Genomic DNA, 20666 nt, shown 5'->3' with positions numbered 1-20666 from the left:
TAATAATACCATGGAATTTGGAATCAGAACTTTGCATTTCTATGTCAGGTACACACCAATATAGTCAAACGTTAACAGGAAAAAAAAGAAATTTCTAAAAATCCCTAAATAGCAAAAGGCACCATTTGACAACCTGGTCTTTGTGTGTGCAAAGTGTCATGAAAGAATATGTATTACCGGTAGTTATACTATAGTAATATGTTCTGGACAAACACACCATTATCAATAGAGCGAAAGTCAAACTTGTTGCCATGGAAACAAGAAATATAATCATAAAAAAAAAACTAAAAAAAACCCCATCACTTCAGCCCGTGATAAATACATGTACCAAGTCAGGAGGAAAATGGTTGAATAGTTTTTAAGTTCTGCTCCGGAAACGACACCTACCTCTGTTTTAAGCTAAGTCTATCTTATATCCATGGAAAGAGGGAAGTATTACTACCGGTAAATAGCAAAACAATGGTGACAAATTATGACAGTGGATGAAGTCTTGGGAATAAGCCTGTCGCAACATGGACATTGGATGTAAGGTAAAATCAAACAATAGTTATCATTATTGAAAATACAAAGAAAACTACCTCTATCACATCAAAGCCAAAAATCCATATCATCACACTGTACAATCTGCAGATTTTCAACAGAGGTCATCTTCACTGTCAACTATCAATAATTAGTTGTGCAGGTAATAGCATCTTGCTGAATTTTGCTCCCTTTGCAAGGAAGAAATGTCACTTCTTTCCAAACAAGAAAGAAGCGAGCAAAGCTCACATACCCCCGTTATCCCCGCTAGTCAACAACAAATAGTAAATAGTTGGCTAATTAATGAAATATTACATATTTCTCACTGATTTTAACTTCAATGTTTAAAAAACTAAGATTGAGTTCCAGTGATAATTGATTCTTGAATCTTCAAACTAGCAAAAGGCACAAGTACTCATTGTGGTTAATGTGTGTAGAAAGTTTGGTGAAGCTAGGAAGCTAGTTAAAAAGATATAGGCCGTACAAAACACCCACCCTAAAAGTTTAAGTTTCTTAATGAGTCCATGGAAACGGCAAAAATTAAAAAGTTCAGAATCTTCAAACTAGCAAAAGGCACAAGTACTCATTGTGGTAAATGTTTGTAGCAAGTTTGGTGAAGCTAGGGTGCATGATTAAAAAGTTATGGGCCGTACAAATGCTCGGATGGAAGGACGGACGGAACGCAATATACCCCCGATTTACTTCGTAAACGGGGGTATAATTAAGCACGAAAGATGCAGATAATCTGGTAGGAGGGTGAGTATACTCCAGATGTAAAATAGGACCTATTCTTAAATATATTAACAATGATAATCCCTGCAAATACAAAACCTCTGTTACATCATTGACAGATTACACAAGAGGCACTGGCGGGTTCTGACATCTGGTAACTGTTGGACAATAATATTTGAGGGTACCTTATAAATGTCAAGACCTTCTAAAGTTAATGAAACATAATTACCTAATCACATTAAAATGATTAACTGAGAAAGAGTCGAAGACAAAGGCAAATACATGATAAATGTCTACTGATTAAAGTGGTCCGGTACCATACTGACGTACTGGAAGTTTGTTGTTGAGACAGTGGCGAACAAGAAAACAGTGCTATCACTATCCCCCGCCATGGGGCACATTTAAAATTTTGGTTGTTCATATATAAACATGCACAAAAGTTAAGCGCCACCCACCATATTTGTGAGCGGTTACTTTTGGCACTTAATGATGACTATTATAACGAGATGTACGATTGTTATAAGCCGTATATGTAAACCTCATGTGATGTAAAAGTTGTCCTAAAGCAAGGTTATCTTGTGTTCCAAAAGAATATGAGCAGAAAGGAATTTTACTGAAGACCAGACATTTAAGGATTAGAAAACACTGAAAAACTTTTTTTGTCATGTAACTGTTATGATATCAGCAGACCATATCAGGTGTCACATAGACACCACTAGGAAGTGCAGAGTTTATTGCAAGACAGAAACGTCAGTAACATGTGTATGATCCACAGACATTGACCACAGCTTCAACCCTATGCCTCATACTCATTACAAATCGTTGACTGCTTCTCTGAGGCAAACAGATCCATTCTTCATGAAGTGCGGCTTCAAGTCCAGCGAGATTTTGAACTAGGGGATCACGATGTCTGATTTTCCGGCCAAGAATGTCCCAGAGATGCTCAATCGGATTAAGATCCGGACTACAGGCTGGCCAAAGAAAGAGTGGCAATAGCTTCTTGACGCAAATAAGCCAAACTGCCCGAGATCTGTGTGGTCTAGCATTGTCGTCCATGTGAACATGTCTTGTCTGAAGAGGATGGTTGTCAAAATGAGGGACTACCACTGGACGAAGAATGGCATCTTGGTATTCAGGTTTCCACGAATTGTCACCAGCGGAAGTTTGCAGCCGAAGGAAACACAACCCCATATCATGACAGACCCCCCGCATCATGCTAATGTCTTCTGGATGTTCCTTGGTGCAAAACGAGTGTTACGTTGCCTCCAAACAAGTATTCGACCATCAACAGTTCGTAGCAGCATTCGACACTCGTCAGACCAATGGATCCTTCTCCAGTTGGCCAAGTTCCATCAACTACGGGCCCGAGACCATTTCAGACAATTCCGCATGTGCCTCTCAGTCAGTTGAGGACGTTTTACTGGTCTTCTGGCGTTAAAACCAGCCGCTCTGAGGCGACGTCTTACAGTCATCGTCGAGAGTCTCTGATGGGTAATCCACTGCAGTTTTAAATCTGTTGAAGTGGCAAATGGATTTCGTCTGACTATCCTGAACAGACGTCTATCCTCTCTGTTAGAGGTCTTTCTTGGCCTACCAGACCTATGCCTGTCATTGACATCATTGGTTTGACCATGTTTGACAATCAAACGAGTGATAACACTGTGATGACGACCCTTTTGTCTTGCAATGGCCCTGCATGACATGTCAGCATTTTTCATGCCTATCACTTGCCATCTTTCAGTGTTCGTTAACTTTCTCCTCACCATGGCTGATTTTCAACCTCTATTGGAAGGCGAATCTCACACAGGAGCAAAATGCAACCACGTGTCTGAAACTTGAATTTCACTATTTATAGGGTAGAGGAACTGCAGCAACACGTAAAGCACACTTTCCTTTTGGTATCTGGACAAATTTTGGTTCATGAAACTATGGAAGCCTAATTCAGTCATACATCATCATATTTCGTACTTCTGATTCCCACACGTGAAATCAAGAGACTATGAATATGGTGGCGCTTAACTTTTGTGCATGTGTATATATTGTTTTGGTTTGCTGTTTAATGCTGCACTCAGCAATATTCCATCTATATGACGGCGGTCTGTAAATAATCGAGTCTGGACAAGACAATCCATTGATTGACATCATGAGCATCGATCCACGCAATTGAGATACGATGACATGCATCAACCAAGTCAGCCAGCCTGACCGCCCGATTCTGTTAGTCGCCCGTTACGAGTCACCTTTTACGGAAAGCATGACTTGCTGAAGACCTATTCTACCCCAGATCTTCACGGGTCCATCACATCAGTCAGCTGTTGGGTCTATGAACAGGTGGAACGTAAAGGATAACTCAAGGTTGTTGATGTGCCAAGTGCGCTGTGCGCCAGACCACAGCCCTAAGGTTGTTTGGTCCTCCAGATGTGCATCCCAACCCTGTAGAGAAGTGTCTACAAACAGGTTAAGGAGACACCTCCTTAGACGATCGACTCTACCGTCCACTGACTTGACTCCGGAGTTGAGGCAGTAGAGCAACAGCTAGGCAAGGGTCCTTACATCTAATGTAAGGTGCAAGGAACTGTTGAATCTGACTTTTGTCTCACTCACTATCCATCCCAGTTGATGTGTCAGGCACCTGTGTAGGATCAGAGTCGCCAGGGCTGGATGGTTCAGCAGACAGTCGAACTATGTGTGACTCGAAAAGGATGTCACTCGGGTGCAGATAGGCCGCGACTGGCTTGGTGAGGCAGGTAAATAACCACGAGGATACTGAAATACCAGATGGGAGTAAGGGCCATTGGTAGTTGACACGATTGGTAGTAGAACCTGAGGAACTTCCAGTCACTGGGATGGATAGGCACACGCAAGTTGGTGTCCTGTAGGTCAAGAATTATCAGGGAATCATAAGCATTGATTCTGGTCCTGAGGTACACTTTGCCGTGCCAGTTATATTCGTACGATCTATAACGGTTTATAACCGTCGAATATTTTACGAGCACAAAAATGTTTTTTGCGTAGCGTCAATAATTCTCAGAACCATGTTAAATTTGACATGACGTCACTTTGATCACGTGACCGTCATCTGCTGTTTTGATCAAAACATACGATAATCAGTGCAAACATGGGGAGAAAATCTAAGGAATTGAGTGGTGATGTGAAAAGAATAGCGTTAAAGTTAAAAGAAGAGGGGAAAAGTTATCAAGCGATTACTGACCTGTTGGGGGTTCCCAAGTCTACTTTGAGTAGTATTTTTGCTAAAGTTCAGCGAACGGGTTTGGTAGAAAACATCCCGAGACAAGCGAGACAAAAAAAGTTGTCAGACAGAGATCGCACCACGCGGTTCAGACTCGTTAAAAATAATAGACAGAGACCTTTAAAGGACATCACTGGTAATTTCAAATCGGTGAGAGACCATCTGTCTCGAAAAGAACAATTCAAAAGGAATTACACCGAGAAAGATTTTACAGGCGCATCACGAAAAACAAAGATGTTTGTTAGGGGGGTGAACAGAAGAAAATGTGTCTTGTGGTGTCGGAGTATGAGGAAAACAAAACGGTCATTGATTTTTGGAAAAATGTAATCTTTACTGATGAGAGTCAGGTGGTTATTGGAAATAATAATCGTGTATACATTTGGAGAAAGGAAAATGAAGCCGATCGACCCGAGTGCGTGGGTCCCCCTTGAACCAGGAAGTTGAGTTTGATGGTGTGGGGGAGTATCAGTTATCATGGTGTGGGGACTTTGGTGCATGTAAATGGTAACGTCAATGCCCAGAAATACATAGAAATTGTGGACAATAATTTGTGGCCAGTAATTTGTAGACATTTTCCAGACAATAACTATATATTTCAAGACGACAATGCGCCCGTTCATAGGGCAAATATTGTGAAAAAATTCATCGCCGACAATGCCATAAACACGATGGATTGGCCAGCACAATCACCGGATTTAAACGTTATAGAAAATGTTTGGCTAAAACTAAAGAAAAAACTACAGGACACCGTAAACGACATCACTAACCAAGATCAGCTGTTTGAAGCGATCCATATCACTTGGCAGGACATTGAGCTAGACTTTATTCGTGGCCTTTATGAATCCATTCCACGCCGGATATCTAAAGTTCTGACTATGAAAGGGCATCTTACCAAGTATTAAGGTATGTAGATAATTCTTTCATTAATAAATGACGCTCTGTAAAAGTATCGGTATGTAAACAAACGGCGGCCATTTTGGATCGTACGAATATAACTGGCACGGCACTGTAGTTAGACGGAAGTATGGTGATTGCTCCAGGTGTAGCACTCTTTGAACACGGCGAGATTGTGAATCACCCAGATGGCAGGTGGCAGTGATCTCAGCGAGCGCTGCCCTGAGGCATGAGATCAATCTGCCTCACTCATTGATAATCCATTACCTTCTGGAGATGATTCACCCTACTGACGTTGAACTTGTGAGGCCAAAGACAACAGAGATTTCAACCAGCATCTAATATCTGTCTCGATGAAGGAAGTGTCAGGAATCCTGATGGTAATCGGCTTAGACGACCCAGACATTCTGTTAAGGTCCTCGTCCTTGAAGGCATGTATCATCCTTCTGGAGAAAGTGTCAAATGAGTGTAGCGTATCCAGCGCCTTCACCATATCCATGAGAATAGGATCAGTCAGGATAGATAGAATCTAACCAAATGGTGTTATCAACACCCATACCTGAGAAAAGTGCTACCGCAGTCAGGCGGTCAGCCATCCAATCTAGCACTTGGGACAAGCTGGGGTGGGTGTCCCACTCGGGACATAGCTGAGCGACTAATGGATCGGCTTAGAGCATGATGATTTAGATCACCGTCTGGAGGAAGCGCTGACGAATGAGATGATGGGAGCTGAGAGGAAGATGGCGTTTCCAAGCCCGAAAGAGAGCGCCGCTGTAGATGTAGACGGGACTGGTTTGACAAACAGAAGGTTAGAGGTGCTGCAAGCGCTGGAGACATCAATGGTGCATAAGACGCCAGAGGCAGACTGGTTGTCAAACGTAGATGCCAAATAAAGTTGAGGCACAAAGGTCTGCTGAAAGAAGCCCTGCATGTATGGTGACGTGGACATGGCAAGTGCTGGTGAGAAAACTGGGTGTGCAGTAAACAACTGGTCAGTCAGACGTCAGGTCAGGCGTCACAGTGAAGACCGTAAGCGCTGGCATAGCTGAAGCGCTCATAAGCCCAAGAAGTCACTGAGGAGCCCGAAGGCGTAGGTCTCCTTGAGGCTCGCTCCCCTGCAACCGCCTGAAAAGGTGTGGTCAGCTTAGTGTGGGGTAGTCGTGACAGGCGCAGAGGATCTGGTTATGCATGGGTACATGCAGGAGGGTAAAGTATTTCAGACGTCCCTGTAGAACAGGGAAAAGCCCAACCCGACATGGAGGGTTGAGTAGTAATCTCTGGCGACTTAAGTAGAGATACTTGAGAGTCTGACATCCTCGAACTGCAGTGACTGCTGAGCAAGGCAGTTGCATGAGAGTTGCTGATACCTGCTAAAGCTTGAAGGGGAGAAAGGAACACCAAAATCATACTTCAAATCATTTGTACAATTCTGTGTATAATTAAGGCAACATGGGTGAGGATATTTTGAAGATTTTTACCACAACGGATATGACAAGCAAACTAAAACGGGGTCGGGTGGTCAGGCTCGCTTGTTAATGTGTGGATACGAAACTTCCTCTCGAATACGAAACTACTGTCTATGATTTGAGAATGACTTTACGGCGGCCATCTTGGTTTGCTCTAGGCAGGCAGTTGAGTGACAACCTGTGTGGGTGCAGGAGGTGTATTGTGTTGCAGTCGTTTTGAATACAAGTGTATATGAAGAACCTGTGTCTGTCTATTTTAACATCGCTGACTTGGTTGATACATGTCATCGATCCCAATTACATGGATCGATGCTCATGATGTCAATCACTAGATTGTCTGGTCCAGACTCGATTATTTTACAGACCGCCGTCATATAGCTGGAATATTGCCAAGTGCGGCGTTAAACAACAAACAAAACAATTCAATATCACATACGTGATAACCACTTACTGATGAATCGTTTTCCATTAGACTAATATCATCTCCAGTATCGCCTTCCCATGGCTGCAATTCCCTGACTTCTCTATCATAGGACTGGCCATTGAAGCGGCTTATTGCTGTGTCAGTGAATGTATCTGTAAAGAAGAATCATATCACCTTGTAATCAAATCATGAAAAAATAATTAATAAAAACTAAAGTTATCGGGTAGAGATGATTTTTTTAGTTTGACCTTCAATAGTACCCTATTATGTGTCAAAACAATTCTACGGGTGTAATGGGTGTAATGGAATATCAGTTTTGAAATCATTAACATTCATCACAAGCACATCTACCACAAACACATTAACCCTTTCGCCCCGACTGCCCGATTTATCGGGCAGCATAAACCGTGTCCCAGTACCCGGCTGCCCGAAAAATCTGGCGAGAACTGTCCAAGCCCCACACACGGCTGCCCGATAAATCGGGGTGGCGCGAGCGTGTTTACAAAATCGCTCTTTCTACTTCCTTTCTCGTGTGTAATCTCGTTCTAAATATGGAAACGAGATCTACACGTGAGTGACACGTCATTCTATGGAATTTCCCCGTCTTTTTGGCGCGAAAATCGCGGATGTCACCTGTTTTCGCGAAAGGTATTTTTCTCGCTTGAATCGTAAATCAAGCGTAATGGCGGCCAACTACGATTCGGATAGCGATCAGATGATTAACAACGACTCTATCGGGAATAATAATGTGTTTGAATTGAATAATTTAAGCGAAGGGGAGAGGGAATTTCGCGAATATTTTGGTGAAGATTTTGACGGTTTCGACGAGGTGTCCCCCCCCGCCAACTTTCAAGAATGGGAGTGGCAGAGGGACCACAACAGTGGAGACATGAGGGATTTTGAAGAGGCGACCGGACTCAAGAATATATATATATTGACACGGTGAGTGAAGAGTCATGCTATTGATTTTTTCCAACTGTTTTACAATGATTCTGTGTTTGAACAGATTATCAGTGCAACGAATGAGAATGCAGCCTACACGTGAACGAGCGATCACAACAACAACAAAGGTGAGTGGCATGACGTATTTGTTTCTTTTTTTTTTAATTTTTTTTTCTGATCGCAATCCGAATTGTAGTTTGCCGGTTTGTCGTATGTCCTTATATTTCGCTCAATTTGAATAAAATTTATTTCTATAATCATGTTTGTTCTCTGGTTTTTTACATCTTAATTTAAATTTTAGCAACTGTATAAATTATTTATTTATTAATTGATTTAATAAAGTACTGATTTAATTTATTATGCAGTTGTAAATAGCAGTGTATTGTAAATATGTTATTACAACTTTTATATTTGCAGAACTTGAATTTACGATCTTTCTGTCCTTTTACAATCTTTCCCTCTTCAGATCAATCTGTGATATCTTCCCTGTGATGTCATTCTTATAGTAGCTGTGGTTCAATGTTCAGGTAATGTGATAAATTACTTTTTAAAAACTTAAATACTTAATTTTTGTTTCAAATCCTGAAAAAGAACAAAATAAATCAAATATTTGTTTTTACCTGTGTTAACCAGTTTACCTGCGTTAACAAGTTTACCTGTGTTAACGAGTTTACCTAAGAGGCTGTAGGTGTATCATAAGTAATATGTGACATCAGTATAGAAAACAAAGTCAGTACCAAGAGTTGTAAACTTGTTTATTTGTTTACAGATGTGCATGAAGAGAATTTACCTGTAACACCTGCGATTACCTGTGCCGTCCAAGATGACAAGACCACTGTGTTATGTTTACCTTGTATCTGTGATTTATTTTTGTGATTTTTAATACAATTTGAGCCAAAATTCATTGTCTGTTTTCATTTTTTCAGTGTTTTCAAGTTTTATTTCACTTGTAAACACCTGTAATTAGATAATGACTAAGGTTAGAGACAATAACAACAAAGAATATTAAAGTATACTTAATCCTCTTTACAATGGTATATGATAAATGTATATTAAAAGCAAGTTTCTGGTAGAAAAAGTGCATCAAAAATGATGGTGTGATTTTCCAATAATACTGTCAGGGAGGCCAGTGTACAGGCCTTGTCAGTGTCAGGGACTGCAGGGTTTCAAGGGACATAACTCTGGGGCAGCCAGTGATGAAAGAGTTAAGAAGGTGGGATATAGGGGGATTCATAAATAGTACTTAAGAATTGACTTATCCTGGCACAACACATTGCAATTTTGTTCTTCACTGCCTTCTCATCACCTTGCAACTTAACAAAACATGAGACGGACAGGGGGGCCCCGAGACTTGCTTTGTCAAAATAAGTAGACTGACATCCTTTCCAAATTCATGTTGATCAGTTCTTATCCTGACACACAACAATGCAATGCTTATCCCACAGTCAGTGGTGGGGTCTGCAGATGGTAACAAGCACTGGATTACATCGGGATATCAGATACATTAGAAATTATACATAAGACTCTGTCTCTTCACTATTCCTCTATCCTTGTTGACTGGCAACTCTTAAAATTACCAGTCACCCCTAATTTTTGCAAGTCCCAACTTTCAACATACAAAAATACATATGAAAATTATTTGGTTTTAATTTTATCAACTTCATGTTCAGTGCAAAGATGTCATCTCTGAAGTAACCTAGTTAGATCTATACGGCAATCACAAAAACTTCAGCCACAATTTTCTCTTTGTTTTTTAATATTTCGAGAAGATGTCACTACAAATGGATATTTAACCTAGGAATAGACAAGGGGAACCCTGATGGTAACAGACAAGCTGACTTTGTTCTTTTGTACTTACATGAATATCACCGATGTTTTGTTCAACAACAAAGATTAATAAGGTATGTTATTTGCCGATCCACAGGGACTGGCATAGTGTTCCCGTTTACCGGTAATTACCAGTCTTTAACCCGTAAAATTAGGCTTGGATCGGTAATTCATGTGCCTGCCAGTCCCTGTGGACTGGCAAATAAAGTACCTTATAAATCTTTGTTGTTGAACAGAACATCAGTGATATTCATATAAGTACATATCTCGAACAAAGTCAGTTTTCGGTTACCATCAGGGTTTCCCCTTGTCTATTTCTAGGTTAAATATCCAGTTGTAGCGGCTTTTTCTCGAAATTATTAAAAAATAAAGAGAAAATTATGGCTGAGGTTTTTGTGATTGACGTATAGATCTAACTAGGTTACTTCAGAGATGCCATCTTTGCACTGAACATGAAGTTGAATGAATTAAAACCAAATAATTTTCATACGCTTTTTCATTTGTTGAAAGTTGGGGACTTGCAAAAATTAGGGGTGACCGGTAATGTTTAGAGTTGCCAGTCCAAAGGGACTGGCAGTTTCAAAAGCCAGCGGGAACACTGTGGCAGTCACATGAATTACTGATTCAAACGTACTTTTACCGGTAAAAAACTGGTAATTACCGGTAAATGGGAACACTGGGATAGCAACCTGAGATCAACATTCTCTTGGAATATTTATTGTGACACTATGTGACACACGGGAAATATCTGGCAAACACTCAGCAGGAAGGTAACAATGAACCAAATTAGCAAATAACATATAGTTAAGACATTCCTGAGATTAATTCTGAAAAAATGCTAGAAAATACAAATTCAATGTCCTGAGACACATATGCAGGACAGACATCAACTGTGCAAACACCAAGTGGCCTGACCTGATGGACTCACTCTACATTTCCTTCAGAGAGGTACATAAGATGACAGGTGGTCTGTCTGCCCAAAACATCACTTGATAACATATGCCACTGAGATGTTGGTTTGTAGTGTAGTGATTTCATGTGGATAATGTGCCAGAGGAGAATCCAATCCTGTATGTTGGTTAGCTTACAGAATTTTTCTACTTCCTCTACTTCCTGATAGACCTTGTTTCTGCAAAGCAACATTTCAGTGCTTGAACTGGCAAAAAACACATTGTGTTGGTTTTTATACACATGCGGCACATGTAAAGTGAATTCTGGTCCCATCGATGTTCATCATGGTTACATCCACATGAATATCCACAATATGAGCTGTTGTAGCCAAGGCTGTCTTTTCTGTGTCAAAAAAACAAATCTGCCTGCACTTCGTCTTTGGTCTAAAGGCATTACTGTGTCATCAAAATGACAAAGGTTCATGAGAAGTCCATCCTCGACCTTATGCTGCCATGTCCTGACACTGATCTTCTGAGCATCCTGTCCAGAGACGGGAAAGCTGTAGGGAATGGTAAACCGTGCACTTCAAACTTTCTGACTGAGCCAAGTAAATAATCAAGGCCAACCCAGTAAAGGCCTCATTCAATAGTTCCAAGAACTTGAACAGGTGATAACCATGAAAATGTTTAATTTGAGAAAAATACATCACCAGACATGAATGATCGGAATAATTGTATATGGTACTATCATTTTATCAGGAATAATATTTTTCGAAATCATGTTATTATAGTTGCAGCATTTAGAATAATAATAACCATAAGTGTAACCGTTGATGTCTGTTGTCGAATATTTTACGTACGGAACAAATTGACCAGTCACCATTGAGGCTTCCCACAATCTTGCTATTTCAATTGCGAAAACAGTTTGTAGACACATAAAAGTCAAATTACAAGAAATATTCTAATATGTCTAAGTATGACAGTTATGACAGATTACATATATACAGTGATGCTTCGCTTTTTACACCAAAATTACCCAAATATTAATACACAAAATAGTGACGGTAATATGAAAAGAATACCTCACCCATTGCAGATATAATTTAGAGTAATAGCCAAAGCTTAGGGTCGAAAAAAATCAAATTAAACCAAAAGCTAGCATGCCTGGGTATTGTATTCTTTCAACAGGTACTGGGACTTTTTGTGACAGAAGGAAACGTGCTGTAACTGCACCTACAGCACAAAAGTCTTCATATCATGTGCTGAAAACTGTAAAAAGTTTCATGAAGAAGTATGTCATTTTATTGCACACTCATCTCTGTCATAATCAATGCAGAAGTAGGGATGATGGATTTCATAATGAAGTCATTAAACGAAAGTTACCCTCAACCATTATTGAGGCACAAACTGACAACTTGGTAGAAGGCATGCACAGTTTCCCCTACTATGGGAGATACCTCCAAATGATGACAAACACAAAATTTTGGCCCACGAAAAAACTTTACTGTGACTTATAAGATTCCTTTAACAAGTTAAATGGGTATCAAGTTGAATCTTTTGGCATTCAAAAGAAGAATTCATGAATTTCTATAAGTTCAACTTGTTCGCATGGAAAAATAAAGAAATATAAATTTCCAAAATGTTTAAATAGTAAAAGGCACCAGTTCAGCATGTACCTGACAGACATGCAGAGTTTCATGAAAACATATCTAACGGTTTCTGAGTTATGCTCCAGAAACGAAACGTGACGGACGGACAGAGCCCATTGCTATATCCCCTGCAACTTCGTTGGGCGGGGGATAATAAGAGTGTTGTCTTTGAAGAAATCAATGCGTGTAATAAGTTGTTATGGATAGTTTTAGGTACAGGGTACGTAAATGCAGATTTATGGTTGCAAAAAAATACAGTATTCGCTCCGTGATAATTGATGAGCATTATAGACAATCAGCTGTTTAACCAAGGTGGAGTTGTAGGTGACCAACACAACAGTACATGCTTTGCCTACCTAACATGATCTCCGTCACTATAGCCTCGCCTCAGTTAATTTGAAAAAGGATCAAAATATTGGAGCTGTTTATGATTCATAGGGTAAAATAAAAATTATCGAGTATTATGTGTAGTATCCAACAAACAGGGGATAACAAACTTGGTCAATAAAAAATGGAAGTTAGAGATAAAATATCATAGGATTTGATGATTTACCATTTAAATTGTATTTCCTTTTCTGCTAGGCATTATTTCATACAGAGAGAATAAGATTACTGTCTTAATGTCGTAAACCAAGCCGAAAACAGCAATCAGCTGAAAACACATTTCCCCCCAATCTACCAGTGATTCACTTAAATACCTAATAACATAAGTTCAAAGAATTTTGTTGCAATGCTTGGAAGAATTGTATCTAAAATGATTATTTTATCAAGAATAACACATTCTGTTATCTGTTGTTATGTCAAATAATTATAACCACAAGTGTAGCACTTGGTTCAGCTGACTGCTACAGCCGGATTTGACCAGTCACAGTTGAGATTCCCCGTGCTCTATGCATTTGATTATGAAAACATTATGAAAACCTTACATTGACATACAATAGTCAAATTGCAGCAAATATAACTTTAACAAGTCAAAGTATGGCATTTCCGATATATGTACCTATTCCCTGACAACTTAATTTTGTTGCAAGGCATCATTAGAGGTATTCAGTAAATGAACGTCATGCAATTGCTGAGGTTGAAACATTACAGCAGTACATCACGACAGTGCGCCTTGTTTTGGTTGACAGTACCATAAGGGGCCTTGGAAAACTGACACAAGCTTGTATATATTCCATTTTGCATATCTCACTTTGATAAATAACAGATGAGTTCAAGTTAAATAACAATCTTTACAAAAAAATTTGTACATATTCCATTCTAGTGGCCACGAATATATAATTCAATTCATGAAGGGATACGGTTTGATTCATCGAATACACAAGTGAATTATAACAGCCCCAGTTGGCAGACAAACAAAGGCCCATAAACTCACATTGACGATGTAAAGTTAAGCTAAAAAAATCACCAACCTTTGACTGCATAATCCAAATCAACATTGGCAGCATTGAGAGAAACCACATCATCTTTTCCAAAGATAAGTTTCTCTATGAGTCGATCTTTGGATGGAATACTGCTACATCTTGAGTCTTCTATCTTGTGTGCCAGTTCTAAAACCACATTCATCTGTTGAAGAAATATTATGAAAATGGTTTAATGTGTTTTGATTTCACAAGATCATTGATTTGGACATACAATAAAAGCAGCACATTTGTCCTGGGCCAACCTCAAATGTTGTTTCAATTATTTGTTAAGTAACTAGAAATTGTATGTTTGCAAATACTTGCAAAAATTGAAGCATCCAGGTCACCGCCATTTGCTCAAAAGCTTTGAAAGTCGAACAAGCATGAAATACTCACATCCTCCGCCAATATGACATGTCCGATTGTGTGCAAAGCATTAGCTCCAGTGAACTATGTTCACTGGGCCTTTTTGTAAATGGCCTAATGGCGGCACTAAAAAAAATTATTACTGGTGCTGTTTTGCCATCTGCAGATTATGATAGAATATGTAACTGTATTTGTAATGAGTAAGGATGAGACATATGGACGAACAACTTCTTTATTACAATTAGAAGCGATGGTTTTGGTGCAGATTCTAACACCGTTATCAAGCAAGCGAAGTACAGTGTATGGTTGACAAGAATATATAATGGATAGGAGGTGTTTATACAGTTGAGTGGGTTTAAGATCAGTTACACTGTTGTATTTGTAATGAGTTGTGTTATTACTTAAATAAAAATTTATAAAACTCCTAAATAGCAAAAGCTACCAGTTCAGTATGTGTCTGGTAAACATGCAAAGTTTTGTAAGAAAGTATTTCATGGTTTTTGAGTTACGCTCCAGAAACGAACAGCACCCTAATAGAACCTAAGTTCAGCATGAGTCTGATAGACATGCAAAGTTTCGTAGAGAAATATTCAACGGTTTCTGTGTTATGCTCCGGAAACGATTTCGGGACGCACACATGCACGGATCCCAATTCTATATCCCCTGCCAACTTCGTTGGTACTTTCCATTCAAGAACATAACTTCCAGACTTTGACCTGTACATAAGACATCAGATTTAGATGTCTATATCCGCAATTGTAATGGTTTCCAAGGTCGATGATTTTCAGCAGTTTATGCAAAACAAGGGGATATGGGAAGGCTGGTGGTCAACAAGAAAGGATTTATCTGTCGAGGATAATCATGTACACAAGTACGTTTTTTTCACTCTACCCAGAAGACTGTGATACTTGTGGGACAATGACTGGATATTCTGAAGCCCAGCAACTGATAAAAAAGTCAGATCCAAGGCTGGTGATGATCTGCATTTATATTTAATTTTTCTACTCAAACAGTGACTGTTAAACAAAAGCCTTTTGTTCAGGTCACAATGGTTCTTGTTCTTTAGTTTTAGGGATATGAGTGTCATGGTGTGAGGGACCTGGCCATTCTGCAACAAACCTGGAAAGTCGAACCAGACTAATTACATACTATTTCATTGGTCAAACCCAGGATAAAATACTAATAGCACAAGTTTCATGGGTATATACAACCGTGCAGATTTAGACTGTGAATCCATGTTATATATAATATGAGTGGAACCTTCGTCCCTTAAATCTAAAAGGAAAATATCTTACATTCTTAAAATTATATAATTCAAGGTTGCTTGTCACCTACCATTAGCTATACACTTGATATACATGGAATCCTTACTGTTCTCCCCACAACTAATGAAACAATCGTGTATATTCTGTACCCGGCTGGTGCTAATACCCAATGAGCTTACAGGCCTAGCCAGCCGTGCTAATTCTCATTACCGCTTTTAAGATATGTTACAAATACAGACCATCATATTGTACATCATACTGGCTACATAATGATACAAGAAACATCTATGACTATTTTTCATGATACTTGCACTTTAAAGTAGGATGTTTTCCATGTACTTTGTGCCAAAAGGTGAGGTGAGGTGAAATGGGGTTTAACGTCGCGACCCAAGATTATTGCACTTATATAGCGACGTGCATGCACATGTATGTGTGTGTGTGGCTGCTTGTACTAGTCCGGACTGATGCCGATTTAGAGTGCTAGCACACTGAGATACCATGCCACAGTTTAACATGAATACCCCACTTAGACACAGTATACTGACTCTGAGCCAACCAGTCCTTGTTTTAGCCCCTTAATGCCGAGTGCCAGACAGGGTAAGAACAAGTACCATCTTTTAACGTCTTTTGGTATGACGCGGCTGGGGATCGAACCCCGGACCTTCCTCGCTCCGGGCGGACGCTGTACCTTTAGACCACGGAGGCGGTCCTTGTGCCAAAAGAACAGAACTGGAAGATTTTCAGTGTTCATGTGTGATCTGTTCTGTTTTCAAAAGATAACATTCTCTGATAAACATATGGTTACCTCACTAACTTACATGCCACCCAGGTCTTCGTGATTAAACAAAAAACAACAAATGTCATGTAGTTTCATTGAAACAAAAATTCATGATATTGTTAACTATATTTTAGAATTGTTTTGTTTGGAAACCAAATCTTCAAGACACATAAACAATAACAATACAATTTCTTTCTATATGTATGTCATTGATGTTATCTATTCAATTTATTCATTCACTTATATGAAATAACTGATGTTCAGATGAAGACTGATCAATTACAATGTGTTGCTGCATTGATAGATACTTTTTTGTGTCTGTACAGGCAGCCATTGTTGAAAAAAACAAACTACTTAACATAAAAAAAAAAACAAGGCAAAAATTGAGCAGGGATCACACAACCTTGCCTCCAATATCAGCTGAAGAACAAGTTTGATATTGGAGATGCATTGATGCCTTAACATTTGAGCCAGTTTCTCTTTCAAAAGCACAACAATGACAGAGTAATGGCATGATTCAAAGATGCACTGGTGCATCTTCAGCAAGCTTTGTCGGACATGGTACACTTGACATGAAAAAATATATAAAAAAAATCAACATTTTCTCAGAAAATCTACTGAACGAAAAACAAACTTTGCACTGCACCTCTCCACTTGGTATAGAAACTGTACCCCCAATTAGAAAAAAATCCATGAGTAGTTTTCATGTCAGGAAAGTCAAAACTTGGTAAAATCTTTATATTTTTTATATTTGTATATATTTGTGCATTCACTGCTAACCTTCCAACAAAAAATGGGATAGCGTAATGGCGATGGTCTTGGGTGAAGAAATATAACTGTTGTTCGTAGTCCCACATGTGGTGACCACCGCCACTGTCCTGTGACCTTGATGACCTTAGGTCACCTCTTCACATCACTTCCTGTCTCCAAGCTTTCAGAAAAACATAATTTTGAGGTTTCTGAAGCCACAGTAGGGAGGCAAGTCTGCGATGGGTGTGGCTTAAATGTAGTAATGCAGGAAAAGCATACAAACGTAAAAAATATTTCGATTTTACTCATTTTTTACTTATCCTGTGTTACTCCATAATGCATATGTATCGGAAGGTTTGGAAGTGAGAACCCTCAAAATACAGAAACCTCAATAATTCACACCCTGAAGATACGACACCAGTTGGTTGATAAACCGTGAAGCGGAAAAGTTCAGAAAAACGCCATTATTGTCAGGTTATTTCAATGTGAAAACAATTGAACATAGGAATTAAAGAGTAGCTCCCTTTAACCTTCGTTATAAAGACAAAACTAGCTCACAAACTATATATTTACTTCCTACTTCATAGAGCCCTTGTGGGCAAGGGATTGTCTATTATATTTCCACTGGCAAAATCTAAGCGACTGCACAGAAAAATGGAATGGCTGTGTATAGGGCGAGTACATTATTTGCGTCGAGGGTTGGTGACCTGCTGGGCTACAACCAACAGCCCAAAACCTTGTACACTTTTGACGTCCTCGAGAGTCACAATGACTGGCGAAAACTTTGTTGGACCTCCAAAAACATCCTTCCATGATTGTTTTAATAGAACAATTGCTGTGTAAAGCCATGGTAGAGGCTAGCACCCTTATTTCATGAAGATTATGAATGGCGATCAAATAAACCTGAAGGATGACTGCGTATAGCCATAGAGATAAGGTGTGGATGTAGGAGACACGGGTATAAATAACTGTTCCCTCGAACCACGACTTGTCTTGGAATGGCAGATGAAAATTTGCAGCGCTCGCACTGGACATAGTACAAGTTCACTCTCATCTTTGCTTCCCACAATAGTCGATGTTGGTGGGATGGTGAAGGAACGATCGGGTTGGCCTGGTAGTTGATTTTTTGCAATAAAATCCCAGCACAACTCAAGATGTACCGCTCTGCTCAAAGCGAACCCTGGTGATGTTGATCACATGTAGTTCACTCAACCGTGCCACCGTGGCTAATGGCAAGAGAAACACTTTTTTTTTGTGAGGTTATAAAATTAGTGAGTGAGTGAGTTCAAATTTAACGTCACATCGGCATTATTTTTCAGCCATAACGTGATGAGAAAAAGTATTATATTCAATATAGTTATATTTAGACTTTATAAAAACCTATCGTCGAAGGACAGTAAAATAACTAGATTTATCACAGATTTCATTTAAAACTAGTAGATAACCATACAAATATAACACCATACATAACAATACAAGATAAAAATGAGCTATAGATCGCCAGCCACTGAAGAGAGATTACTATGCTAGGGTCAATGGGGACTTACAGTACTTTTGCTACCTTTAGATCATCCCTTCAGCTGTTGACAAATATAGCAAACATTAAAACACATATGCTACCATTAAAATCGGGGTAGAAATAGATTTACTTTGAAAGACTAGGTTATAAAATGGATGCAAAGAGGGGCTCAAAGGGGGGTCCTCGCAAACCTCGAATTACCACGTTCAAGTCCAAAGCAGGTTGTCGGAACTTGGCCTTCTGATCCTCAAGCGTAGTAGGGCCTGTAGTTCCGTGACCTTAATCACCTTGTGATTTTCCGGAACAGCCAACACTGATTTAAGTGCAACCAAGTACGCAGTAATGGTGCTATCTTCCAAGTGTCTGTGGGTACACAAATGTAGGAGGTATTCAGCTGGGAATTGTGGTGACACAGTTGTAGGTAGGGTCTTGACATTTTGCCTTGCAAAAAGTTTCAAACGATCCCCTAGTGTCATCATATAGACTTCTGGTAGAGGGACGATGAGCTAATGTTATAGCTTTTGCTGCCCGTGCCTTTCCAAGACGAACCTAACGTGCTGACAAAACCTGTCTGGTGTTGGATGAAGCAATTTGCTGTGAGGTTGGATAAGTAGGTTGGCCACTGTTGTTGGGGTAGTGAATTGTCCTCTCTTTTTAGCTCAACGAACAAACCTCTCGCCAGCCACCAGGGTGCGATCAAAGTCAGAGCAGAGTCCTTGTCTCCTTGCTCTTTTGTATTACCCTGAGAAGTAAAACTTCCCAAGAGTGCTGAATGTGTCCTGCCAAAGTCTGCGGATCCAGAGACATACGTCAGACATATGTCATAGGTTAGTAATTTTGGCAAGTTGGAAACAGGTCGATATTTGGTTGCCTGAAATTCAGAAGCAGTATGTGGAATGCTTCCGTGTGAAGTTTCCATTCGGTAAGAGCCACCCTGTCTGGACGCGATAAAGCTTTTGCCTTGGATGTGTTGAGCTATGAACTGTAGTTGCAGACAATCCACAAGATGGAAAAACCTGAATGTCTGTTGAAGTAGGGAGTGTGAGTGTGTTGTTCCCTGATTGCGCAGGAACTGCACCACAGTGCTGTTGTCTGTGGATATTGCAAGTTGGGCGGACTGTTGATTCTGCCATTGTGATATGGCCAGAATTAAAGCTTCCAACTTCAAGTTGTTTACGTGCCACTTTCACTGAGCGCTGGACCAAAGTCCTGAGACTGTCTAGCCTTGCAGGTGAGCACCCAACTCCTGAAGGGAGGCGTCTACGAACAGGTGTAGATTCGGGGATAACCAAGATAAAGAGATTCCTCCTAAGACGTCAGACTCTACCGTCCACCAATTGAGGTAAGGCCTTAGTTCAGCTGGTAGAGCAATGGCCTTGAGGGGATCCTGATGCCTGATGTAAGGATTCAGGAATTGTTGAATTGGCCATATTTGTAATCGGCCTCCGGTTAGATCCTGTGCTGAGGTGAGTAACCCAAACAACACTTGCCATTGGCGAAGTGTGCTTGGTTGATAAAGAGCAGGTGTCATGACTGTCCAACATCGCAATGTTTACCCCTCTTATCACCTTCCCTACTGTGGTATTTACCCCGCTTGGACTGTGCCATCTCATCCCTAGCAAACTGGAAACTTGCGTGCGAGTCTGTAATCTGTTCATTGAATAGAGATGTGGAAGACCAGGGTTGATGTAGCAGCCTGCGCTTAAACTCTGAGTCACAAGTAGATAGGGCCAAATAGCCAAGCCTCAGCATGACAGTTATTTCCGCTAACACAGCTTTAAGATGATTTCTCATGTGGTGAAGGTGAAATGGGGTTTAACGTCGCGACCAAGATTATTGCACTTAAATAGCGACATGCATGTATGTGTGTGTGTTTATGTGGCTGCTTGTACTAGTCCGGACTGATGCCGATTTATAGTGCTAGCTCACTGAGATACCAATTACCATGTCGCAGTTAAAAATGAATACCCCACTCAGACGTCTTGACGATGC

At 40.0% G+C, this 20666-nt stretch overlaps 1 protein-coding gene across 2 annotated transcripts in view; it reads right to left on the bottom strand.

The window, feature by feature from the left end:
* The window catches only part of LOC139456409 (ataxin-2-like protein), a 157084-nt gene that overhangs the window by 107504 nt on the left and 28914 nt on the right, over positions 1-20666 (bottom strand). For both annotated transcript variants that reach the window (XM_071238111.1, XM_071238112.1), the window contains exons 5-6: positions 14006-14159; positions 7313-7437 (exon numbers count right to left, since the gene is read on the bottom strand). In XM_071238111.1, coding sequence (XP_071094212.1) covers positions 7313-7437; positions 14006-14159 — 279 coding nt within the window. The remainder of the gene's footprint in view (positions 1-7312; positions 7438-14005; positions 14160-20666) is intronic.

This window comes from Haliotis cracherodii, unplaced genomic scaffold, assembly GCF_022045235.1.
Source record: "Haliotis cracherodii isolate W230 unplaced genomic scaffold, xgHalCrac1.p SCAF_11, whole genome shotgun sequence".
NCBI classification, from domain to species: Eukaryota; Metazoa; Mollusca; class Gastropoda; order Lepetellida; family Haliotidae; genus Haliotis; species Haliotis cracherodii.
The sequence above is the reverse complement of the archived record's forward strand: the minus strand, read 5'-3'. Positions and strand labels throughout refer to the sequence as shown.